This window comes from Lagenorhynchus albirostris, chromosome 3, assembly GCF_949774975.1.
Source record: "Lagenorhynchus albirostris chromosome 3, mLagAlb1.1, whole genome shotgun sequence".
In the NCBI taxonomy this organism is placed as follows: Eukaryota; Metazoa; Chordata; class Mammalia; order Artiodactyla; family Delphinidae; genus Lagenorhynchus; species Lagenorhynchus albirostris.
This window is the reverse complement of record NC_083097.1, coordinates 129,802,584-129,829,902: the sequence shown is the minus strand read 5'-3', so window position 1 is coordinate 129,829,902 and position 27,319 is coordinate 129,802,584. Positions and strand designations below refer to the sequence as shown.

Here is a 27,319-nt window from a genome sequence, read left to right as displayed (position 1 = left end):
CCCTTCACCCTCATCATCCCTCCAGATGCAGGTTTGGGCCCTCTCCTGACATACCTGACAGCAAGCCTTTTCTCTACAGCTGAGGCTCAGCTCCCCAGCCCTTCTCTCCCGCTCTGTGGGGGATGAGACAGGCGTGGGTTTCTCTTTAACACAGTCTGGCTGGAACCAGAGGAGCCGGAAAATTAGTGTGACAACGTGCTGAGGCTGACATCTTTTTGAAGGTCCTTTTCCATTTAGGGGAGGCTTTGCTGCACCCACCTGCTCTTTCCTCCTCTCAACAGGCAGTTAAGAGAATAACAAAGTGTATTAGTATTAATTATGCACCTCTGCACCACCAGTTCATCCCGTTTTGTGCCCCCTAACCTGTACCAGAGACTTCAGGTACGAGCAGTATTTAAAGGATCTTGGTTTGTGCGGTCTTTGCCTCTCCCTTTGAACTCACATTTTGGAAAGCCCTTTGCTCAGATCATATCCAGTTTTGAGACAGGTGTAAAAACCATAACAACAACAGCAAAAATTTTTAAAGCACACAGCAAAATCCAACAGTTTCTTCACATGGCTGTCCCACATGATAAAACTGGTCCTTCTGCAGACGTAACATGCAAAGTGTTCCATGTGCTCAAACTTTAAACACAGGCTGACAGCAGGAAGGAGGAACTCTGGTTAATCAATACAGTAGGTGAGGTCAAGAGGTCCGGAATTATCAGCATGAAATAACCAGCATAAGGACCACACCTCCCATTAGATGCCAGATGCCAGGCCAACAAGGTTAGGAGGAAATGGGCTTTAATATCAAGATTCTTCATGATTCATGACAAGAGGAGAAAAGAAGAAACTAAAATGTAAAGAAACATGTTCAAGGATGTTTTGCCAGTGTTTCCAGAATGGAAACAACCTGTATGCCTGTCAACAGAGCAATGGTTGAATTTATGAGATTCCTGTGTAATATTATACAGCTATTAGAAATGTCTTAGAAAAGTGACCATAATATAAGCAAGAAAAACCTACCTGTAGAATAAAATACATATAGTATGACCACATTTTTGTGGGGGAAAAAAACCCCAAACCAAAAAACCTCAAACCTCTTGCTATGTCTCCATATGTTGCATAAACAAAGGAAAAGTCTACAGAATGCTAAACTGATACCATTCACTACCTGGGCAGATTCAGGGTTGCAGGTGGCTGGCTGGGTGGGGGCACTATTGATTTTGTCCCCCAAAAAGGTGTGGAGAAGGAGGCTTACAATCGGGAGGGAGTTATGTTCTAGTCTATGTCACATTGCTCCTAAGCTGAGCTGCTTCGCTTTTCTTATCATCATTCTGCCCGTGATACCATCTTAATGAAGGGAGAGAATTGATAATTGTCTTTATCTTCCAGTCATTATTCTCTTTTTCCTTAAATCCTTTCGAGGGCAATACCACTTAGAAATCAAACTCATCTCTGTAACCAATTTTACTGAGGGCGATTTATCTGCTCCTGGACAAGCATATGTTACCTTCAGCAGCGGGAGTGAAAGGCAACTCAAGCAGTGTCTGGGCTGTGTCCATTTATCTAGCCAACCCTGCTCGCTACGTCTGGCCCAAGAACCTTCATGCACAAAGGATCCGAATGTAAAAATGTCTGCTTCCTTCCCTGTGAGGAATGGGTCTCGGTCTTGTGTGATGCAGCAGAAGGAACACAGGCTGGGGTCCAGGTGTGAGTCTCCTTTGCCTTCTACAGGCTGTGTGAACTGGAGCAAAGAACTCAGCTTCCCTGAGGTTTAGTGTATGCATCTGTAAAATGGAGCTAGTAATCCCCGTTAGACACAAACGATTTCAGAGAGGCCAGAACCACAAAAGAGTTGTGACAGAGTTTTTGTAAATGAGAAGATGATGTTGAGACATAAAGGAAAGAAAAACGTCGTCACACCAAACCTCAAAGTGGGAACAAGTGAGCTGAGGCTGTGTAGTGCTCAGCACGATGCCTGGCACACAAGCACTAGATAAATGGCAGGTGTTGTTATTATTCATGGAGAACACAGTACCCATTTCAAGAAGACTTAGAAAACGTATCTGTTCGCAGAAATGATAAAAGAACACAAACCACACAATAGCTCATGTGGATGTCGAGTGCTTTTCACCCAGCATAAATCATATGGGATACATGCCCGTTTGATTTTCAGTTGACAGGCAGCCATTTTTATGTATAAGCCATTTATCTCCGTAATTTCACCAAAAGGCTGAATTCACTGAAATCTGTTTTAAAAATTACAAGAAAAGGAGTCAATTTGAGAAAGTTTATTGGCTGCCATTTCATTTTAAGGCTTATGAGCACCTTTAAATCCCAATATTAGGTTTGATGGATCAATAACTGCTGTCTTAGAAGAAACACTGTTGCTCAGAAGAGAGAAATTTAATTTCGGAGGAGAGCCGATTGAAGTTTCCTGTAGAATCAGTGATGCTACAAAGAAACCTGGACTTTTTCCTTTCCCAGCTCACAAATCATTCAGGCTACAGCCTCCTTCTGCCCCCTGCCCCTCCCTACACAACTGCCTTGCTAACAACCTGCCAAACTAGGGAGTCTGGATCTCTCTCACCCTGAGGATCTCTGGGGCGCTCATCTTACACTCAAGCACTCCATTACAGAAGTGTCAAGTGAGCTTACTTCACCATTCAAATCAAGATAAAAAGGGTAAGAACTGCTAATACATACTAAATGTATCTTCCAAGCCTGTCACTGTTGTACAGAGGGTCTGACATACCTCCTGGCACTGTGGGGGTGGGGGTGGGGGGTGGGAGATGGGTGGGCACAGACTCCAGCCGTTCACTCCCATTGTAGATGGCAGAAGGTGTGCACCGCCCTCACTTTGACCTGAATGGGGCACACAAACTATCATCCTGCACACCACACCACAGACCACAGCTGATCCTGGGTCAGTTTTAGATTTACTGTCTGTTATGCCTCAGACATTTTTTGCTATTCAAGGAAAGTGAGTTAATTAAAACCACAATATAATGTATAATATAATCAAAAAAGGATCCCACCACCATTTCCATTTTTCACAACACAAATGGCATCATTTATTCAACTGCCTACTTGACATCATCGTTTGGATGTTTTTAGAACATCTTAACCTTGACTGAAATACAAATCTTGATTTCCCCCAAGCCTGCTCTTCCCAAAGTCTTCGTTTCTGTAATGGCAACCCCATCTCCCCAGTCGCTCTGGCCAAAAACCTTGGCGTTATCCTTGACTCCTTTCTTTTTCTCATATCTATACTGTCTGTAAGTAAATTCTGTAGTCTCCATCTTCAAAGTATATCTAGAATGCGGCCACTGGTAATCTCTACTCCCACCGTGGTCTGAGTCTGTAATATACCCCTAACTCTTCTCCCTGTCTCTACCCTTGGCCACCTCAGTCTATTCTAACATAGCAACCAAAGGGATCCTTCGAAAGTGAAAATCGGGATCATGGCACTCTCTGCTCAAAACCCTCCAGGGATTCCCATCTTACTCACTTTGGTAAAAGCCAAAGTCCCACCATGACCCTGACACTCCTCCAGCCTTGCTTCTCATCTCTCCTCCTGGCTCACTGGGTACCACAGCCAAGCATGATGGTCTCAGGGCCTTTGCACTTGTTTCCTCTGCCTGCAGGGCTCTTCCCCCAGTTAACTGCCTTGTTAGGCCCCTCACTTCTTCATTTCTCTGTTCACATGTCATCTTATCAGCGAAGCATTCCCTGACCACTGAAATAAAATACACCTTATTCCCATCACTTTTTTTTTTTTGGCCGTGCCCCACGGCATGTGGGATCTTAGTTCCCCAACCAGGGATTGAACCTGCTCCCCCCTACAGTGGAAGTACGGAGTCTTAATCACTGGACCGCTAGGGAAGCCTCTCCCATCACTTTTTCTACTTCTTACTTTGCTTCTTTCTTTCCCTACATCACTGGAAAATAAATATATTAATTTGTTTGTTTATGACCTCCCCAGCCCAGTAGAATGTAAGCTCTAGGAGGGAAGGAAATTTTGCCCATTTTGTTCATTGCTGTTTTCCCAGGGACTAGCCTACACTAGTAGGCTAGGAAGTAATAAACACACATGGTAGGCACCCAATAAGTATTTGCTTAATTAATGAGTGAATGACTTGCAGAGAAACTTTCAACTGACTAATAGGCTTGAGATCTCTTCAAGGCAGGGACTGACATTTGATCATTTTAGTATAGATGAGTAGGAGGAGGCTGCATTTTGGTGGGCAACAGATCAGGGATGGAGGAATGAGAAAGGAGCCCTTAACACACATACACGGTTGCCTTAAATTCCTGATTTAATTAGCTCTGAATACATTCATGAGGTGTCCATGAAGCAGGAGCCCAAGAACACAGACAGCAGCTCTGCCAACAGCTTCCTTTGGTCCCCTGGGGTCCCATGAATGCACAACTGGTGATGCCTTCTGGGCCAGAAAAACTCAATTCTTTTACATCCCAGCCCTTTCCTGCTTGAGCTTTCATCACCATTCCAGAAGATTCCCTGTCTGTTTCTGCAGATATTTATAAACATCAGGCTTTCCTGGTTCTCAACCCCCAGCAACACCAAGGCCACACTATCATGGGAGGAAGGTGGTGGTCCCTCAATAGGTTCTCAGCCTCTAGCTCTTCTGGGTCCAGGGAGCGATTCCCCTTCAGTGCTCTCCCTCTTCCTGATTCCCTACCCTTTTATCCGGATGTTGTGGATACTGCAATGCTTAGCAAACCACGATAACAAATCCATTTCCAACTGGTTTCTATTATTTCTAATAGGTTTTTGGTAGAGTCTTTAGGGTTTTCTGTATATAAAATCATGTCATTTACAAATAGTGACCATTTTACTTCTTCCTTTCCATTTTGGATGCCTTTAATTTCTTTTTCTTGCCTAATTGCTCTATCTAGGATTTCAATACTATGTTGAATAAGAGTGGTGAGAAGGGGTATCCTTGTCTAGTTCCCGATTTTAGAGATAGCTTTAAACTTTTCATTACTGAGTATGATATTAGTTGTGTGTTTGTCACATATGACCTTTATTATGTTGAGATACGTCTCTTCTACACCTACTGTATTGAGAGCTTTTATCATAAATGGGTGTTGAATGTTACCAAATGCTTTTTCTGTATCTACTGAGATGAACATATGGTTTTTATCCTTCATTTTATTAATGTGGTGTGTATCACGTTGACTGATTTGTGGATGTTGAACCATCCTCGAATCCCTGGAATAAATTCCACTTGATCACGGTTGTATGATCTTTTTGACATATTGCTGAATTTGGTTTGCTAATATTTTGTTGAGGATTTTTGCATCTCTGTTCATCAGAGATATTGGCCTGTAATCTTCTTTTTTGTGTTGTCTTTGTCTGGTTTTGGTATCGGGGTAATGCTGGCTTCTTCACAATGAGTTGGAATATACTCCATCCTCTTTAACTTTTTGGAAGAGTTGTGTAGAATTTGTGTTATTTCCTAAATTTTTGTAGAATTCACCAAGGAATCTATTTGGGCCCAGAGTTTTCTTTGTGGGAAGGTTCTTAATATAATTTCAATTTCTTTACTAGATATAGGGCTATTTAAATGAATCATTTCTTCTTGAGTAAGTTTTGGGAGTTTGTGTCTTTTAAGGAATTTGTCATTTCATCTAAGTTGTTGAATTTATAGGAATAAAGTTGTTCAGAATATTATTTTATTATTCTCAACAGTAACAGAATCTGTGGTTATGTCACCTCTCTCATTCTTGATATTGATAATTTGTGTCTTCTCTCTTTTTTTTCTTTATCAGGCTGCTAAGACATCAATTTAATTGACCACCTCAAAGAACCAGCTTCTGGGTTCATTGATTTTTCTCTATTGGTTTTCTACTCTCTATTTCACTGATCTCTGCTTTGATCTTTTTAAAAATTTCCTTTCTTCTGTTTATTTTGGATTAACTTACTCTTTCTAGTTTTTAAAGTAGATGCTGATGTCATTAATTTGAGACCATTCTTCTTTTCCAATATAGGCATTTAATGCTACAAAATTTCCCCTTACATGCTGCTTTAGTGACATCCCACAAATTCTGACATATTCTATTTCCATTATCATTCTGTTCAAAATACTTTCTAATTTTCCTTTTGATTTCTTCTTTGACCCATCTGTTATTCCTGAGTTACATAGTTCCCAAACATCTGGAAATTTTAAGACACTATTCTATTATTGGTTTCTAAATTTAATTCCACTGTGGTCAGAGAACATAATTTGTATCACCTGAATCCTTTTAAATTTATGGAGACTTGTTTTCTGGCCCAGAATATAGTTTATCTTGGTAAATGTTATGTACGCAGTTGAAAAGATTGTATATTCTGCTGTTACTGAGTGAAGTGTTCCACAAATGTCAACTGGGTCACACTGGTTGATAGTGCTGTTCAACTCTACTATATCCTTGCTGATTTTCTGTCTACTTGTTGTATCAATTATTGAGAGAGAGAGGTGCTGAAATTTCATAATTGTGGCTATGTCTATTTCTCCTTGCAGTTCTATGAGCTTTTGCTTCATGTATTTTAAAACTCTCTTATTAGTTGCTTAACCATTTAAGATTGCTATGTCCTCTTGATGAATGATCCCTTTATCATGAAATGACCTTCTTTATCCCTGGTAATTGTCTTTGTCCTGAAATCTATTTGACTGATATTAATATATAGTCACTCCAGTTTTCTTTTGACTAATGTTAGCACAAAAGATCTTTTCTATCCTTTCACTTCTAATTTATTTGTATCTTTATCTTTAAAGTGTGTTTCTTGCAGGCAGTATGTAGTTGGATCTTGCTTTCTTAACTAATCGGACAAGCTGCTTTTCCACTAAAGTAATTACTGTGATTATTTAATGTGATTATTGATATGGTTAGGTTAAAGTCCATCATCTTGGTACTTGCTTTCAACTTCTCCTTTCTGATCTTTGTTCTTTTTTCCCTCCTTTTCTGCCTTCTTTTGGATTAACCGAATATTTTTCATGATTCCATTTTATCTCCTTTGTTGGCTTATTAGCTACAACTCTTTGTTTTGTCATTTGAGTGCTCCTTTTAGGGTTTATAGTATATACTTTTATTTATTTTTATTTTTATTATTTTTATTTTTTTTTGCAGTACATGGGCCTCTCACTGTTGTGGCCTCTCCCGTTGCGGAGCACAGGCTCCGGACGCGCAGGCTCAGCGGCCATGGCTCACGGGCCCAGCCGCTCCGCAGCATGTGGGATCCTCCCGGACTGGGGCACGAACCCGCATCCCCTGTATCGGCAGGCGGACTCTCAACCACTGCGCTACCAGGGAAGCCCATACTTTTATATACTTTTAACTTTTAAAGTCTAATTTCAAATGACATTATACCACTTCGTAAGTAGGAGAACCTTACTATGTTACATTTCTCCCCTCTAACCTTTATGGTGGGATATATTTTACTTTTATCTATGCTTTAAATGCAAGGATATGTTATTATTTTGGGTTACACAGTCAGATATCTTTTTGAAAGATTTAAACAGTAAGAAAAAATTATATGTATTTACCTACATAGTTACTATTTCCAGTGATCTTCATTCTTTGAGAATGAAGATCCCTTGCTGCTTTTGTAGCCTGTGGGGATGTAAAGGCACTCAACAGAATCCAGGCCTATTATAATAATATAAGCTTATAAATTCTTTTGAGGAAATTGAGCACATACCATAAAGTAACCATGTTAATTTAACAAAAAGGAAAAATCAAGAAGGAACATGGAACCAAGAATCTGGTAGACTCGGGCCCTTTCTTGTGACAAAGATGCCATTCAGGTTCATTCATTACTGGAAGCTATATTCATGGACTGGAGAAAGCAGGTCAGGATTGTAGGCTGCTTTCACCCCCACCATGGATAATCTTTGCACGGAAGAAGCTGATCATCCAACGGAGGGGTGTGCCCAGGAACTTTTAGACCCAGGCAACTTCCAGCAGTTGGGACTCCGCTGCTACCAGCTCTGTGCCCTGGAGGGGGCCTCCATGTGTGGCTGCCACGCAGCCCAGCAGGGCTCCTGGGGAGAAGAAACGTGGGCCAGCCCACCAGCCATCCTTGTTCCTGTTCCCTTGGCAGGAGGGGTCAAGGGCAGGCCTGCTCAGAGCCAGCTGGCCACCTCCCACATGCAAACCCAGCAGGTGGGGCCGGACCACCTAGTCTCCACTCTCCATGGCTGCACGCTCCCTGGTGCAGCTTCTGGAGGAAGCAAATGCAGCTGGCACAAACAAACAGCCCCTTGGTCCTGTCCTTGACAGGCTGCTGCCAAAATTCAGTTTGAAGGAGTAGAAGGCAAATATAAACCTCAGCTCCTGCCAGAGAAGCTGTTTAAGCTAAAAGCAACAGGAGGGACTGAGTGGCTTGGCTGCTCTAACTTCTTCACACATTTCTGCTGTCAAACTGCAGGAAAGATTCTCCCACCCCACTTTCCCTGGAAAAAAAGAAAAGCTCTTCAAGACATCTGTCAACTCATTTAGGAAAAGTCAGCTTCCCAATGGGATAATCCATGTGAGACAGTTTCTTGCAATTGAGTAAGCAATTTGAGTTTTTATCTTATCAAAATAAGTGCTGGGGGCTTCCCTGTGGTGCAGTGGTTGAGAATCTGCCTGCCAATGCAGGGGACATGGGTTCGAGCCCTGGTCTGGGAAGATCCCACATGCCGCGGAGCAACTAAGCCTGTGAGCCACAACTACTGAGCCTGCGCGTGTGGAGCCTGTGTTCCGCAATGGGAGAGGCCGCGATAGAGAGAGGCCCGCGCACCGCGATGAAGAGTGGCCCACGCTTGCCACAACTAGAGAAAGCCATCGCACAGAAATGAAGACCCAACACAGCCATAAATAAATAAATAAATATTTTTTTAAAAAAGATAATAAGTGCTGCTATTTGCCGATGTGGACTAATACAGATTAAATAGAGTTGATTCTTAACTTTCTGGTATTATAATAGGATATTCTGGATAAGATTCCATTTTTCCTTGGTTTGGATCTTTCATATTTTTATTTCCTCTTTTTCACACCATTGTCCTTCTGCTTTCTTCTTTCCCTTCTTGATGTTTCCTTTCCTGTTCTTCACACTGGTCTGCCTTATACCAATCATGCCTTAACCCTCCTTTCCCTCCTTTCCTGTTGATATTTTTTTTTTTCTGTTGATATTTTTTCTTCCTCCTGCTGCCCTTCCTCTTGCCTGCTCATCACTGCTCTCCTTCTCCTCTTCAGCTCAGCTTCAATGCTCATTTGCCCTGTGACCCTACAGGATGGAGTGTGCTTAGTTGCATGCTTTTCTTTTCAATCAATCCCAGAACACTTTGCTTTTACAGAGACCTGTCCAACCAGGAAATTTCTCTGAACTCAGTGTCTTTGGCTTTTCTCAATAGCTCTTCTTAACTTCTGCCTAGAATTCCATTTGTTGAAAGGTGCCAGTTGTATAGGTGCCAAATATTTGAGGTCTTGTTATGTAATCAGAAATGGATATTTTAAATCAGGGAATTTTAGCAGTGCCCTAGTGCTTAAATGAGTCTTAATGAATATATATTCAAGACTTAAAGCAAAAAAACAAAACTTTCATATGAAAAAATTAACAACAAACTACGGCAAATGTGAAATGGATGTTTATAGATGTTCATATTAAATTGCTTCTTATCAGAGCAAGGTAAACAATTTTCTTAGCTCTGCAAAATTCCACTGTAGCCCCTTCCGTCAAATTGTAAAGTAAAGCAGCTTAATGATTTTATAAAATCCATCTTTACCGTTAAAAAAAAAAGTTAGCTTCCACAACGGGATTCTAAAAAAGGGTGGGTGTCAGGAGCGTTGGATTTAGCGACATCTTTTGCCATAACTTGGATACTGGTTGGGTGGGTGGGCTGGTAATACAGGAGAGCCTTAGGCTCAATTCACATCCACCCAGAACTGGGCCTCCTCCCCTTAAACCCAAACCCTGAACCTCTCTGCCAGGTTGGTGAAGCCTATCGTCACTTCTCAGAACAGTGTGTACAATGAATAAAATAAAATAGATGAGCTTGTAAAGGAAACCAGTTAGACTGAAATACTGTTATCAAAATAATAAAAGAACTTGAAATAGAGTCATAAATGTGCTTCTTCATTAACACATTAAATGACAAGATCTAGTGGAAGTTCTAAAAACTACCGTCATTCCAAAGCAGTGATGAGTATCTGTGACATTTCAAGATATCTGTAAAGTGATGGGAAAGTAAATGATTTCTTTTGGTGAAGATATCATAGGTGCTTCGTTGTCTACAGTCATAACTGAAGGGAACACCAGATTTCAGTGAGAGGTTCATGAAAAGAAAAATGCAATGTTGTTCTCATCCAAGTTTACAGACCTTCCTGAATTCTATTCACAGACCTATCTGTGGGTCTAAGGACGCCTTGATTATGAAGACCTTTCTTCTTCTGGGCTGTCGGGAGAGAGCACTGCACTGGGAGACAAAAGGGTTTGTTCCCCGCCCCTCGCTCTCCCTCTAACAGCTGGGAGACTCGCCCCTTTAGTTGTTAAGGCAAAGCACCGTCTTGCTTAGTCCTCTCCCGCAGAGGCTGGTGTCGGGTGGGGGTGTCCCCTGGGGTTCCAAAGCACCCTGTGCCTGCTCCCTCACTGGTTCTCACCTGTGGGGTAATGACCTGCTCCTGCCATCCACCCCCTGCTCTTGCCCAAAGCAGCAATAATGGCTCATTTATCATTGTGTTCCTGGTATTCAGCACAGGGCTTGGTACACAGAAGACCATGAATATACATTTACTGGATGAACAGATGAATGAATGGATGAAAGCATCTCTCTCTCACTGTAAAAATATTCCTTATTTCACACCAGCAGTTCTCAACCCTGGCTATATGCGAGAATCACGTTCTGAGATTTCAGAAGATCCTCAGACCCAGGCTATCCCTCCAGAGATTCAGACTCCAGTGGCTGGGGTAGGGCCCCGACTTTTGTATTTTTTTAAAACCACCCCAGGTATAGCCAGAGTTGAGAACCTACAGAACCACAGAGCAGTAGCTGAGGTAAGAGAATAATGCTCCCAGATGAAACTTCTTTCCCAGACTTAGAAAGATGAAATTAGTGCAGAATTCTGAACTCTGCGAGGGGCTAAACATATAAATTGAGTTTCTGACCCTCAGAGTCGGGTCACGGTTCTGAATCCAACAACATCAGTAATATCTGAACTACATTCTCAGACTTAGGTGAAAAAAATCCCGGGCTTGACAGTGAAGACCATGAAACGAAGAGCAAACGCCCGAGCAAGCCCTGCAAGGCCCTCGCTCCCTCCTCTCGCTGCAAGAAATCCTTGCGAACTGGGCCCCGTCCTGGGCAAGCAGCACACCTTCCGGCTGGGGATTCCTAGCTGTGTGCTTTCCTCATCTACAAAGTGGAGATGATAATAAAAACGTCAACCTCAAAGTACTATTACAGGAACTGAAAGATGTAAGCGGGCAGAAAGTGTTTTGTAAGTAGCCACACATGCTATCGAGATTCTTTATTATTACATTCTACCAACTGAGTCCTTATAGGTGGAAAGACCTTATGACTTAGGGATTCTAGGTCAGACTCCCTGCATGTAAATTCTAGCGCCACCTCTTACCAGCTGTATCATCTCATGGTAACTATTTAACTGTTTTTTTTTGGCCTCAATTCCTTATCTGTAAAATGGTGATAATAAAGGTACCTATCTCATAGAGTTTTTGGAAGGTTTGGCTGAATTAATGTACTTAAAGTACCCTTGGTTCTGGGGCTGGTAGATGCAAACTATTACATTTAGAATGGATAAACAACAAGGTCCTACTGTAGAGCACAGGGAACTCTATTCAATATCCTGTGATAAACCATAATGGAAAAGAATATTAAAAAAGAATGTATATATAAAACTTCAGCTTTGCATCGGAATCCCCTGGAGGGCTTGTTAAAACACGGACGGCCGGGCCCCTGTGCAGAGCTTTCAATTCAGTAGACCTAGGCTGAGATCCAGCAGTTTGCATGTCTAACAAGCTCTTAGGTGATGCTGCTGTTGCTGGCCTGGGAACCACACTCTGAGAACAGCTGGCTTAGAATAATGCTTGGCATACAGTAAGTACCTAATAAGTGTTAGCTGTTATTATCTTTTCCCGGCTTCTAATTTCTTAGTCCCTGAGCGAAACAGTTTATGCTCCACTTCTACTCAGTACTGCCTTCGTGAAGAAACAATTTTGAAATCTTCTGCTTGCAGTGGTTCCCAAAGTGTGACCCCAAAAACATCATGCGGGAGCTTACTTGTAATGAAGTTCTTGGGCCCCGACCCAGATCTACTGAATCAGGGATTATTGGCGTGAGGCTCAAGGTCCTGTGTTCAAACTAACAGCCCTCCAGGTGATTCTAATGCACAGCAACTTTAAGAGATACCCCTCTGCTAGAAAATCACCATGACTACTACGGTACTCCTATTAAAAAGGGGAGGCAGGATGGCTTAAGATCCAGAGTATAGTTTTTGGTTGAACTGCAGCTCAAGAACTGGCTCAGCTTCTTAGTGTGGCCCTACATGAGTTATAATACCCCTCTAAGCCTCAGTTTCCTCATCTGTAAAAATGGGCATCATCACAGGACCTACATCACAAGGACCTGAGACAATGCAAATGAAGTGCCTGACACACGCTACCTGTTCAAAGAATGTTAGCTGCCACTGTTATCTTTATAATCATTATGATACGTCCTCTCTCAAAGTGAGTTGAGATAGCTTATAACCAACATATAGATGTACAGGTGCACAGGATAGCTAAAATAAAGATTAAAAAAATAAAAATGTCACACAAAGAAGGTGGAGAAAGGGAGGGTTGAAATGGCTGCTGCAACTGTCTTGCAAATTGAGGTCTGGACTTCCCTGTGGGCTAGAGTCAAAAAAGGAAATACAGAGGTCGTGGTTTCCGCTGGTTGAAAAGAGGAAGGAGACCAGCTCTTTTGGAGAGACAATATTGTCCCTTGGCCACACCAGTTCTAAATTCTAGGAGAACCTGATCACACGAACCTGTGCACGAAGGCCCTGGGTAACAGGAGGAAATCTCCTCCAGCAGTGCTTTATGTACCTTTTTCTTTAATTAATTCTCAACAAGAGCCCAGGGCAAAATCCTTAGATCCCAGAAGATGAGAGATGTTACACTCACTTTGGGTGCCGAATATCAGGGAGAGAGCGATTCAGGGAGATTTTATCACTGACGTAAATGTTAAATCCATTTTCTCGGTATGCCTGATCCACTCTTTCAGCATCGGTCATGGGGAAGGGCCTCCCTTGTTCTCCGTTTCCTAGGAGCAGAGAGCAAAGTCAGTGTTGCCAATTAAATGGAGTGGGGAAGGGAAGATGAAAAATATGGTTAAATCACCAAGATAGAACTTTACACTTGATATACAGCGTTCCTCCAGATTTTGCAGGGCTAAAGAGGTGAGGGGAATGAGACTCAGCCATGGGCGTATCATGCACTTCAGACCTGTTCTCATGTAATGTCCCCAGCAAAGTTGTCAGGGTAGGCATACGAGCCCTCATTCTATAGACAGATAAACCAGGACGCAGAAAGGCTATAAAACCAGGTCTCTGGGCTCCAAAGCCCATGCTTCCCCCACTCTGCCAGGAGCCCCAAACATCCCTGACCCTGAAGTCTGATCACCTGGACGGGAGGCCAGGTCACTTGCCTATAAGCTGATCAACCTTGGGCCAGTACTACCTCTCTGAACTGTAGCTTGTTCCTGTCTGGTACCCACACCACGCTGAGAAAGTCAAATGAGAGGTTGCATACATGAAAGCTTTCTGTAAACTGTGAACCCTATTAACCATGTGAGGAAATACTATGATTACTCTCCAGGCAAGGCAAGCTTTATATATAAATCAAAATTGCCACAAATGATAAAAGATGTTTTGATTTTTTTTAAGCCAGCAAACAAATTAAGATTTGCCTAGCCTAGGCCTGGATTGCCTGAAAAGTGTTGTTTTGAGCAATGGATTTGCGTGGATCCAGTACCAGTTTTCCTCTCTCTTTACAATCCATCTGGGGAAAGAGTCCCTGATGCCCTAGGAAATTACTCTCTGGGTTCCCAGGGTGCAGATGGTACGTGGGGATGTCCCCCAACCCCTGCAATAATAGCCCAAGCATCTGCCATTGGCAAGGGTCTGGAAGAAAGGGTAATAAAAGTCAGCTGATTCAACATCACCTCATCTTCTGGAGCCCATGGACTGAGCAACATCCCATTTACTTTGCAAAGTAAATGTTGACATCAGCTTGATGAGAAGGTGCAAGCAAAAAGGGGAGCCCAGGGGTGGTGTCTACTCCAATCCAGCCCAACGAGAGAGAGGACTCCGCCACCTGTAACTTGCATTGCTCTGTGATAAGACACTGCTGGCCAGTGCCCAGCACAGATCCTGCAAGGGACACAAATGCAACAGGCAGAAAAAGAAGAGCAGAAGCATCCGTTCGGGTGGGGAGGGAAGCTTCGGGAAGGCAGTGCAGGGGAGTGACTCAGAGTTCAGGCCCTGGAGCTGGGCAGAGTGGAGTTTGAAGCCCGCCCTGCTGCTCCCAGCTGTGTCATCTCAGGAGCGCCTTCAGCCTTTCTACGTCTTGAGTTTTGCCTTTTGTATTCCCTGGGATGAGAAGGTTCGATGTGATGATTAAGGAGGGAATGCAGGGCAAGATGCCTGGCACACAGTGAGTGCTCAGCACATGTTGGTTATTATTACTCTCAATAATGTCGCCACTGCTTACTCTTTTCTGGCTAGTTAGCCCAATGTTCCAGTAATTCCGGTATAACTGCCTGGAAAATTAGCTCTTTTCAAATGTTTCCTTTCTTAAGGAAACATTTTAAATCATGTTTAAAATTTTAAAAAAATTTTAAAACATTTTAAATCCCCTTCATTTTAAATCACTGGCATATAGAAAAATGCATGTCCTGTCTTCGCTTTCCCTGACCATCAGTTGTTACATCAGCTCTATTCAGAGCCTTACTGTCATCTGGTTTTGTCATAGTATAACTTAAAAAAAAAAAATCAATAGTGGTGGGTACCCCTGAGATGAAAATGAATAAAATACAATCCCTTATATTTCTACGGTGCTTTCCAGTATTGTAAATTGTACTTTGCTTGTCACCTTCACAACAACACCCTGAGGTTATCAAAGTACGAAGCATGAGCCCCACTGACAGAGGGGGAAACCGAGGCTCCAGGAGATGGAATTTATCTGATGGTCACATGGCTGGTAGGTGGTATCTGAGCTGCTCTCCTGGCTCCTAGCCCAGGCTCTCTCGAGATGACTCGCCACAGAAATTATGTGGCGAGTCACCCCACCCCTTCCCAACTCTGCAGTGTAACAGGAACAGTTCCAAAGGCTAATTAGGCAAAGAAAACTTCAGCTGAAGCCCACTAGATTCATTCAACCTTGTGGCTATGGTGCTGGGTAGGGATCAACTCAGCCCTCTAGACCTGAGTTCAAGTCCCAAGCCTGCCTCTTTCTCACTGTGTGACTATAGGCAAATTACTCCACCTCTCTGAGCTCCAGGTCCCTTCTCATCAAATGCGCTACAAAGGTTGGTGAGGAGTTTCACCAACAAAAGTGTGGACCTTGGGCCTTGTTCACCATACGTGTTCAATAAGTGTTGGCTCTTATGATTACTGCTCCTCATTTTAGTGGTAAAATATCTTCGAGGAGGGAGACATTTTCTATCACCATAGAGGTAGCAGGGCAAAGTCGCGAAGGCAGTGGATCTGGTGGTGTGAGCGGAGAAAGGGGTCAGCTAACAGGTGAAGCGGGGGATCCCAGGAACCAGGGGAAGGATGACGGCAAACGGACAGGGAGTCAACAGGAGGTCCAGATACCCCCGTTAAACACACACATTCGCGCACACACATACACATGCGCGTGCGCAAACACTCTCCAGGAGACCGTCCAAGGATGCTCTGCTCTCGTACCTACACGCTGAGCATCCCTCTTGATGGCTTCTTTGTCGTGCCAGTCCTTCAGCTTCTGCCCATCTCCCAAGAAAAAGGTCTTCTTTTGCTGATTGTGTGAGCCCTTAAAAAAAGACAAAAACTGTGAAATAGAAGAAAAGGGGAAATAAGTTTGATAACAGAGGCCCAGAAATTACACTGCCTAGGGGAGCTTTCAGTATTGATTGAATGTCTGTCATCATTGGTTCATTTATTAATATCCTCAGTATAGCTTTGTTAGTCCTGCTCCGTGCCAGCCAGGTGTGCAAAGTTCAGAAAGATGACACACAGTGTCCATCCTCCTGGAACTTACAAACCCGTGGCAGAGAAAACAGAGGGACAGACATTCCTTTCATGGAAGAGAGAAAGAGGTAGGTGTGATGCTGTCCAACAGAAATATAACATGAGCCACCTAGGTGAGCTGCATATGTAACTTTACATTTTCTAGTATTCACATTTAGAAAAAATTTTTTTTTTTTTTTTGGCGGTATGCGGGCCTCTCACTGTTGTGGCCTCTCCCGTGGCAGAGCACAGGCTCCGGACGCGCAGGCTCAGCGGCCATGGCTCACGGGCCCAGCCGCTCCGCGGCATGTGGGATCCTCCTGGACCGGGGCACAAACCTGTGTCCCCTGCATCGGCAGGCGGACTCTCAACCACTGCGCCACCAGGGAAGCCCTAAAAATGTTTTTAGAAACAGGTGAAGTGAGGGACTTCCCTGGTGGTCCAGTGGTTAAGACTCCATGCTCCAGGGCTTCCCTGGTGGCGCAGTGGTTGAGAGTCCGCCTGCCGATGCAGAGGACGCGGGTTCGTGCCCCGGTGCAGGAAGATCCCACATGCCGCGGAGCGGCTGGGCCCATGAGCCGTGGCCGCTGAACCTGCACATCCGGAGCCTGTGCTCCACAACGGGAGAGGCCACAGCAGTGAGAGGCCCGCGCACCGCAAAAAAAAAAAAAAAAAAAAAAAAGACTCCATGCTCCCAATGCAGGGGGCCCGGGTTTGATTCCTGGTCAGGGAACTAGATCCCGCATGAAGAAACTAAAGATCCCACGTGCCGCAACCAAGACCCGGCACAACCAAATTAAAAAAAAAAAGGTGAAGTGAGTTTTGATAATACATTTCATTTAGCTCCATATACTCCATCTAAAGTAGTATCATTTCAACACACAGTGGAAAAAAGTGTTGAGGCATTCTACATTCTTTTTTTTTTTTTGGACTAAGTCTTCAAAATCCAGTGTGTGTATTTCACACTTGTGTTCATCTCCATTCAGCCTCATTCCAAGTGCTCAAGAGCCATAGGTGGCTAGCGGCTCCATACTAGACAGGGCAGAAGCAGTGAATTTTGGGCGAGAGGTCTGGAGAAAGTGCTAGGGGACTTCGCTTCTGCCTGGGAGAACTGGGGAAGGTTTTATGGACATGGGTGCCTTTGGATTGGGCTTCAGATAAGCGAAATGAGAGGCAGGCAGAGCACGTCGCCTGGGCATAGCCTTCCAGGTGCAGGTGGAGCACGGCAGGGCTGGGCTGGGCCCGAGGAGCACAGAGCACAGGAAGAGAAGTCGGGTCTTGGTCATCTCTGCAGTCCCAAAGAAGGCCCAGTCCCAAAGAGGGGGAACAGTTGTCAAGTGTGTGTGGAAGGTCTGAACAAGCACTTAGATGGCTGAAAGAAAACAGGAATATATAGTCGCCAGGGGCTGGGAGAGGAAGGCATTTATTTTGTGTTCCAGAAGGTGAGCCCATGCTGGTGGGCCAATTAGGAAGCAGTTCCCCTAATTAAAGGAGGCCGCATTCCAGTGTCTGGGGTCATCAGAAGGTGTCAGATGCTTTCCCACGCCAAGAGTCGAGTCTAAGGACTTGGCCCCAGGGCTCAGTAAGAGTCTTCCCAAGGTAACACTGCTCCACACGGCTGTTTAAATACCTGTGTTCACCTATATGAGAACAGCTTTCCACCTCACCTTGCCCATTAAAAACCCCAGACACCTGTTCTCGTCACTGTGGCATGCAGAATCCACTAGTCCTATTTCCTATATAATTAACTAAGCCCTGAATGCGTGGTGTGCTGGAACATTAGCACTAACAAGAAGCCACTGGAATAAAACCATCCCCACGCCTGTTTATTAAGGCTCCGGCTGATTCTTGCGTTAGCAGATTTTCCACAACGGCTCTAATGATAATGACAATCCTTGGCATTCCCTCTCCTACAGACCCCTCTGAGTTGCAAGAAGAAAACTCTGAAAGTGGGCCTGCCAGATGTTGTGGTCAGAGAGGGAAAGAAAACTCCAAAAACAAAGGCCATGTGCCTGCAAACAGTTCTCGGGGGCTTAGAAATCACAGGAGCTGAGCTGGAAGTTCCTTCAGCAGGTTTCAACTGTGGTGAGCTACATTTCTACAGGAGACCCTTCAGTGCTGCCTTGGGAAGGTGGAGGCTGAGAGTAACAGCTTGACTCCCCTCCTTCAATCAGACCCGCAATGCATCTGTCTGTTTTTTATACCGGAGTTCTATGTGGGATTTCATTTTTAAAAGGACCTCTGCTAAAAACAAACTGACAATCAAGTCTCCAAACAAGTGAACACATATACTTGGAAACTGAGCTGAGGACACTGCCCTATTTCACAGACAGGGAAACTGAATCTTGGAATGGGTCAGGGACCTACCCGAAGTAAGTATTCTACCTCTAGATGTCAGGATTGGTCGGTCAAGAGCTGGTGAGCAATCTTTCCTCCAGCCCTCCCTCCCAATTCCTTCTCCCTCTTCTGCTACACAAAGACTGGGAACTTCCACTGACGACGTTAGGTCACTGGTGGACCTAAAGAGGTTCTGCAAAGCACGGCTGCCTTAATGGAAGGAACCAATCTAAAGTGGTTCTCAAAACGTGAACCAGGAGCATCCACACCGGTTGGGAACTTGTTAGAAATGCAGATGCCCGAGCCCTGCCCAGGAAGGAGCAGCAGCAACTCTGGGGGTGGGGCCTGGCAATCTGGGTTTTAATAAGTCCTCCAAGAGATTGTGATGCACACTCCCGTTTGAGAACTACTGGTCTAGAACGAAGGAGGCCATAATCCTGCCTCCTCTGTGCTGGTCAGGCTACACCTGGGCTATTGTATCCAAGCCGGGCAGATATTCATCATCAATGGTCACAAAAACCTTAGATGTGATCACTGGCAAACACAATCTGCTGGCTTCTGAGGATCTTTTTTTTTTTTTTTAACTGCCAGCATGAAAAAAATGGAGGGATTTCTTATTGTTTTATCAAGATTCATTGGCTTCTCCTGAAAACTCAAAAGACACGTCAGTGCTCTGACCGAGCTGGGCCAGCACATGGCTCTCCACTTTGCCACAGTCCCCCGCCACTCCTTACTGCATTTCACCTGGCTCTCATCTCTCACTTGTCTTACTTTCCTGGCCCCAGGGAGTTTGCAACAGGCTGCCACATACAGGTATGTATGAGGAAGATTAGAAACTGTGTTGTAGGAAGACTGGGAGATGGGAAGCTGTGGGGGACACAGGAGCATCTGTCTTGTTCTCTGAGGCCCTGAGGCTAGCGTGAGTGCCAAGGGCAGAACTTACTGAATGATTGAGGGATTAGTTTAAGATAGAGAAGAAATTCTAAAAGTTGGACTGGTATTAGGGTGAAACAGGGGCACTTGGAAGAAGCTAGAGGAGGCCAGGAATAGGATGCTCGCCTGTTCATCAGGATGTGAAGGAGGGGACTCAAGTGTGGGGTTAGGGCTAGCGCTTCTCGAACTTTCCTGTGCAGTACAATCACGTGGGGATCTTGTTAAACATGGATTCTGACATAGGAGGTCTGGGGCTGGGCCTAAGACTCTGCATTTCTGAAAAGCTCCCAGGGGATGGCTGATGCTGCTGATGTGCGAAAAACACTTTGAGTAGCAAGGGTGAGGCGACCTTTACAAGGACATTTCAAGAGTCTAGGAGTCCAGAAAGGACACTGTTTCCTCCATATGTTTGTGAAAGTCTTCTCACACTGCTGGGAACAGGGCACGGGGTTGAATCCCACAGTTGTGACCGCATAGAGGTAAACTCCCTTGAATGAACAGTGAATCGCTGAACCAACAGGGTAGAGAATTAAGATTCCAAAGTTCTGGGAGTTTCACACTTAACAGCTTCTACCACCTCATTGCCTTTGCCTTAATGATGCATGTCCCTCTGGAATGATCTGCAGAGGTGGCCTGTTTTAGGTGGTCTCAGTAGATCTTATTTCCTCCCTAAACTAAGAGGACTTCGGAGCTTGCTGCCATAGGGACTTCTGCATGTCTAAACATGTCACTGGGGGGGTCCTCAAATAACCAAGCTACGCAGCTGCTCAGAAACAATTAGTCCACCTGTCTCCTATCTTACAGGTGGGGAAACTGATGTCCAAAGAGGCCAAGCTACCCAACCAAGGCCACATAAGCAGGCCAGAGAATAAGAGCTATGTTCTTTGACTCCCACGCTGGGTTTTAGTGGAGAGAGCCCTTGTAGTGTGGTCTTGGACAAACTACAAGAGTCACAGGCACCTCGATTTTCCTACCTGGAAAATAGAGACAGCACTACCTGCCCAAAAGGTACTTTCAGATCAACCAAGAAAAATCACAAACTGTGTTATCGGGAGCACTTTCAGAGTTTACACATCAATGTGGGTACCAACTCCTTTAGGATTTTAAGAATCTACTGTAAATTGACATCTCATCAAATCACCTTGATACAGGACTCAAATTTTACTATACAAGTTAAAAAGATTTCCAATAATAGTCTGAGCTTTTGGTCAGAAAAGGAGTTGGTTTTGATACTAAAACCACTGAGCATTCAGAGCCCAAAGGGCCCTTAGAATCCTATCCAGAAACCTTTATGAAAATTTTGATCAGGAGTCTCTGACATCCACCCATGGAAGCCCCACAGATACATCATTCCAGCTATTGCCAAATAGTTATCGAGATCTACTCTGTGCCAGGCACTGGGGATACAGGCATGACAACACAGATCCCTTGTAGATGCTAATGGCTTTATAGCCAGATCAGTCTCTCTCAAAGGATGGTTCTTGGGAGACCTGAGCTCTCATCATAGATACAAATGCCTGGACCCCACCCTGAACCTATGAAATCAACATATCTGGGCGTAGGAGGCCAGGAAGATGTCTTTAAACACATTCCCCATGTGATTCACAATAAAGGTGGAAAACCACTTGTCAAAATCCAGCTGTCTCGCTTGCAGATACGAAATCTGCAGCTAACAGAGTAGAAGAGACTTGCCCAAAATCCCATAGTTTGTCAGCCCCAAAGACCAAACCAGATCTGGCTGTTCTCTCCCTGGGTTAGACTGTGAGCTCCTTGAAGGCAGGGGCACATCTGTTTTGAGCTGTCACTTTGTATTCCTAGGTCAATACCTTAGGCCCTTAGTAAATACCAGGTGAATGACTGAATGAATGATGGCTCATTAATGGGGCAGGAAGTCTAGTTGGATGATTCAGAGCATTCTGATTCCAGAGACGGAAAAACTTAGGTTTTACTTCCTGGGCAGGTGGACCCCAGTTTCCTTGACTGATAAATAGGGAAAACTATCAGAATAACCTGCAGGTTAACCTGCACCTGAGGGGATGAACTGAACTCCTCTATACAACGCATCAAGCTCAGTGTCTGGCACAAAGTTAGGCCCCTTCGGTAAAGGAGTGCAACTATTAATACGTTATTTTTGGAGAAGGATTATGATCTGGTGTATGTGATGGTCATGTTTGGGGGAAAAGGAGAGAGATGGGAATCTAATAATAAAACTGGGAGCCCTGCAGAAGGACCTATTGAACACCTGAGCCAATTCAACCGGCTATTGCTGGTAACAGGATTTAGAGAGTTTCCTCATTAACAGCAGGTTATGTGCCCACATGGAAATTCGCTGTTCTTGAGGAAAGAAGAAAGTCCTTAGTTAATAGTGGCATTGTACGACAGAAACAAATGCCACAGACCTTTCGCAACAAGAAAAACATGAACAATGCTTCTCAAAAGACAGCAATTCTTATGCAATGGCAATCACTTCATGTTATGCAAAAAAGCATGTCTGGGTTTCAATCCAGAGGTAATTTTAAGTTTCTTTAATTCTGCAGACTCACAGATTTGTCTATAAAAGCCGTGATTATTTTCCTTCAGCAACCATCTTCTGCCACTTTCCTTCCCCTCTGTTCCCAGATGTCCTTTTGCTACAGGAAGCAGAGAGGCTGGAAAGGAGCACAGGGCAAGGGAGGTGAGGGAGAGTGTAGGGAGAAGGCTGGCAGAATGATGGTGGAAATCACATTAAACAGTAAATTGGAAGTGGATTCTGACTGGCTGCTCTAAATAACTGCTTCTGGTATCTGCATGCTTTTACTTAACATTCCACTGAAAGAATCAATTAGTGTTCAGACACACACACACACACACACAAACAAATGGAATTTTAATCTTTTGTTTAATCACTATTTAGCGTGCCTGGCATCCTTTGGAGGGAAGGAAGAAAGGTGGTGAAGTGAGCCAACTGTATTCTGCCCAAGGAGAAAGGTCTGTTAAAGCACATACTCTAATCCTAGCGCTGCCGACTCGGCAACTACCGCTCAGAGAGGACACTTGTGTCTCTGGCTGAGCTGTCTAGTGTCTTCAAAACAATGGAAAATAGGGCTGTATGTTCAAAAACGGCAATGCGGAAAGGATAACTGAGCAGGGCATCTGCTTCATCCAGGGTCCGAGGACTATAACGGATTAGATTCTGCTGCAAATTTTAGGATAGCTTCCCTGCCCCCAACCCTCCTGTCAAATAACCCTACAAAGGCGCTGGAATGATTTTGCTTTGAGGCTTAAATGACTCCATGTAATTCCAAACATTTGTTTATCTGCTAAGTAGATTCTTCTAATAACCTTCATACACACACACTCACACACACAGACAACACAGCAAAGCATTCTCTTCAAGGTTGTCTTCAAGGTTATCCTTCAAAGAGGGCCAGGGAGGACTTAATTTAGCCAAAAGCATAAAGTTACTTTAATTTAAGCAAGGGAGTTTGGACAACTGATAAATGTACTTTCTTCATGAGCTTTGAGGACATAAGCTGAATTGTTTTATTTCTTCATTCACCTCATAAAAGAGGATGATTCCGCTGAGGAATTAAGGACCTACTATGTCCAAAGAGCTGTGGAGGAAATAAAGAAAAATAAGATAATTCTTAGCCTCAACAAACAGCATGGATATAAGAAAGGAAAAAACACACAACACTGTGTGTGCCTTGAAAGTTGTACAGATGAATTCTAAAGGTATTTACAAGAGCCAAAGGTTAAATTCTACTTAAGACCATCAGGGAAAAATTCCTGCAGAAGCAAGGTCTTTGACAGCTGCCTGAAAGGATGGGTAGGATTTTGACTGGTAGCCACGGGGGTATGGAGCCCAGCTGGAGGGGAAGCATGTGCAAAGAGATGGAGGTTAGAAAGTAAGGGACCTGTTTCCTTAGTGGCAAGGAGACTGATTTGGCTGGGGTGAGTGGGATGCAACAGAGAGTCAGGAACAAGGAGGCCAGGAAGTCTGGACCAGAATCTGAGGGCCTTACATTTGAGCTGTTTGGCAGGTGGGAGCCACAAAAGGTCTTTGAGCAAGGAACAGGCTGGAGTAGAGGTCCAAGAACAAAATGTTACTACCTATCCACCTGTAATTAATCTCAGAGTCCCCCTCTTCCTGGGATAGATGCAGAGAGAAACACGATTTTGTTTTCATTCAGAAGCAACGTACCCTCATTGTAGGCTGAGGCTCACTCTCCAGCATTCCAGAAGTCAGACTGAAATGAGCTGACCTAAGCCCAGCCCTCACCTGGCAGGCCGCTGTTCTGAGAAAACCTACCTTCCAATACAACCAGGACCAAGCAGTATGAGAAAACAATTGCCCCTAAAGGGCACTGTTTATGAATGGATAGAGACACTATAACCCAGCAACCACAAGACTGACGAAGTCGGCCAGGCCCACGTCAGGCAAGTCCTGCTGTTCCACCCAGTAATCAGGCGTGTCAATTTTCCTCGCTCCAATAACCCTGTGGTCTCAACACCAGGATGTTGGCATCTGAAATCTGGGCGGGGCCCCCTTCCCTAAGAGGGTAAGGTCATTCACAAATAGGAACCCTTGTTTAAAAAGGCTGACGCAGTGCTTCCAAGGGCAGAAGCAACCCACTAGTCCAATTCACCCTTTTGTTTTGTACAGATGGCTCTAGAAAAGGTCATTTGCTACATACAGTGTGAAAGCTCATTAAAAGACTTTTTAAACAGAGAGAGAAAAAGAGCCAAGATGTTTGTAATACCTACTATCTAAAGGGCAAATGGAGCCTTCAGTAACTTTTCTCTTTCATTCTAAAAGAATGATTGCAACTTGTACCATTTTCTTCAGAGGAAGTTTCCAAAGGGTTTATCACTGGAAAAACAAACAAAACAACAACAACACTGATCATTTGACAATGTTCATTTGGGTGTCTCACCCATCCATTGGTCCATCCACGTACATGTTTAATGAATACAAGCACATGCCAGGCTCTGTGCTAGGTATAAAGAATACACTGGTGAGCAAGACAGATAAGGGCCCTGCTCTCATAGAGCTTATAGTAGTGTGTGTGGCAGAAGGGAATATAGACTTTAATCCAGAACCACAAATAAATTTAAATAGTTACAGTGGCCTGTGCAGAAAAGAAGGATAACATGGTGCAAAGAGAGTCCCTTTCTTTCAGATCAGATCAGATCAGATCAGCAGGGTCTTATCCAGACAGAAAAGTCAGGAAAGCCTTCCCTGAGGAAACGGATGGAGTATGATTAGAATCAACTCAGCAGAGAGAGGAGAACAGAGCATTTCAGACAGAGGGTGAAGCGAGGATGTGCAAAGGCCCATATTTGGCTGGGCAAATATGAAACGAGAGGGACTAAAAGAAGAGCAGGGTGTGTGTTGCACACAGAAGGAGGGGAAGCCTGGTGGGGATGAGAGGTGGGCAGGGATGAGAATTTTGTCTTTCCCCAGAAGCATTTGGAAACGAAGTATTTTATAGAAGGAAGTGGCAAGATCAGATTGCATTTGGAAAGCTCTCTTATAGCTACTGGCGAAAGGATTAGGAGGCCAAGAGGAAGGGTGGAACACAGGGAGGAGGCTATCATCACAGTGGTATAGGCAAAGATGACGCCAGTTTAGGCAGGAAGGTAGAAGCTGGGATGGACATAAACATTTTTTATTTTAAATAGAGTCACGAGGGTCCTGCAAGTCTGCAGTCAAGAAATGCAGCCTCAGGACTTGGACACTTGGGTGATGAGTTCATCTTGAAGGTCCATAGGCCCAAGATGCCATGGATGCAGGTGGGGCTGACCTGGGGCCTGAGCCCAGATCTCCCCTCACCCAGCCTGGTGTTCGCTTTACTACACGTTATTTTCAAGTTTTAATCCTGTTCATAGACAGCAAGTCAGGAAATCAGACCTAATAGAACTGTATCATATATATAGTTAAAGCTTCAGGAATTCAGTGACACATGGTCCAAAAGAAAGAGAAAGAAATCCTAACTAGGGAGGCTGGTGATCCACCTGTCCCCACACTCAGCGAGCCTGTATCCTGGATGATGTCCCCAGGGGCCTAGTTCCCTCTGGCCTCTGGTACTGTGAGCGCTTTGGTGCCGAGTAAGCCTACTCTTGGAAGATAAGTATTTTCATTACCTCAGAAGGCATCGTGAGGACTTCAACCAGAGAAACAGTCATCAGTTTTAATGCTGGAGGAAAAACTGCCTCAGTTGGGCTTTTGAGAGGTGGTTTGTCTTTATATTCCACGGGTGATTGTCAAGGGTGATTCTGATTTTACGTTATTTTCACCTTAAGTGGTAAGTTTATTATAACCTAACCCTTTAGAAAGATGAGACTTTACTATATCATTATTGTCATTACATCCACTCTGTAGATGACAAAACTGAGGCCTGGAGAGAAAATTGATATGAAAGTGTTCTGCAAACTGCCAACCACCCCATGCGTGTAACCATCACAGCTAGGAGTTCCTACCACACGTCAGCCCGCTGCTCCCCACATCTCCGTGCCTGGAAAGATTTGGGGAGCACAGTCGGCTCTCAGGAAAGCACGACTTGCAGAAGTGAATCATCCTTCTGTGCCTTGTTCACGAGGAGTCTTGAACAACTGCAGGCAGCCTGCTAAAAAGTGCTCTTCTCAGACGCTCGGCGAACGGAGCATTAACAGAGGGTCATTACACTGCTCTGCAGAGCGGATGCGGACGGGTAGGAGAAAGGCAGGCAGAATTGGTAAGCTGAGCAGAAGGCAAGTTCAAACCTTTCCAGGGACCAAAAAACGGCTGCAAACACATCCCCTTAGCTGGGGAATTAGGGCTGAGCCCCCAAGTAACAGAATAGTTGCTCTATTAATAGTAATAATTACAGTTATAATCCCCTACATTCTGAAGACAGCAAAACAAAGTCTATAAAAGCACTTGCTTTGGAGTCAGAAACACCCAGGCTTGTGTCACGGTTCTACACTCACTAGCTGTGCGACCTTAGGCGAATTACACTGTTCTTCCAAGCCGTGGTTCCTCGATTGTAAAAGGCAGGATATTAACAGTATCTAACAGAAAGGTTATTGTGAGAAGTAAAGCTCTTAGCAGTGTTTGGTATTTAGGAAGCACTTAAAATCATAGCTACCATGACTAGTTATTATTTCGATAGCACTTTGCAATTTACAAAGCATTTTTTACATATATCATCCCATTTCTTCCTCACAATCACACTAGAATAAAGGCAGGCATCACCAACCTATTGTAATGCTTTTCCTTATGGGTCCCAGACTCCAAGAATCCTTCTCAACACTGTGCTCCAAGTGGCCCTTACCAGTTAACCAGTGTTGGCCAGCGGACGGGACCCATCTACCACGCCTGCCTTAAGCTGGAAGAGTGAATTCCCAAGTACACCTGGTAGGTTGCAGTCTGCTGGTTGATTGCTTCAGGCTCTCTTGCTGCTCGCAAAGGTCCCCAAGCAGGAGGAAGTGGAGAAGCAGAAAGTGACAGATGGCTGGCCTCTCCTCTGGTACTGGCCTCCCCTCATCCACAACTGTTAGGACCTTCCCCTGTTCCAGGTCTCAGAGTCACAGAATCTAGACGCTGAGTGGGAGGTTAGATGCTACCTCCTCTGATGGTCCACTGGACTCAGTAACCCTTTCTTTGTTACGGCACATGGATGGTCCCTGAGCCTGGCTTGGGTGCTTAGAGAATGGGAAGCTCTCTTCCTCCATACAGGTGACTCCAGTTATTAGAAAATTCCTTCTGGGCTCCCAAAATTCTTTGGGCTCCTTCCTGGCCCCCAAGGAAAGTCTCTGACTGGACTATGATCCTGGCCTCCTCGACCTG

General features: G+C 44.4%; 1 protein-coding gene across 7 annotated transcripts in view; it reads right to left on the bottom strand.

Annotated features, from left to right (window-relative positions):
* Positions 1 to 27,319, bottom strand: part of GALNT10 (polypeptide N-acetylgalactosaminyltransferase 10) — a 229,855-nt gene that overhangs the window by 100,901 nt on the left and 101,635 nt on the right. For all 7 annotated transcript variants that reach the window (XR_009539646.1, XM_060144071.1, XM_060144073.1 and 4 more), the window contains 2 exons: positions 15,940 to 16,042; positions 13,154 to 13,292 (listed from right to left, as the gene is read on the bottom strand). Coding sequence is in view for 6 of the 7 variants with exons in the window: in XM_060144071.1 (XP_060000054.1) it covers positions 13,154 to 13,292; positions 15,940 to 16,042 (242 nt within the window). In the remaining variant the exon portion in view is untranslated. The remainder of the gene's footprint in view (positions 1 to 13,153; positions 13,293 to 15,939; positions 16,043 to 27,319) is intronic.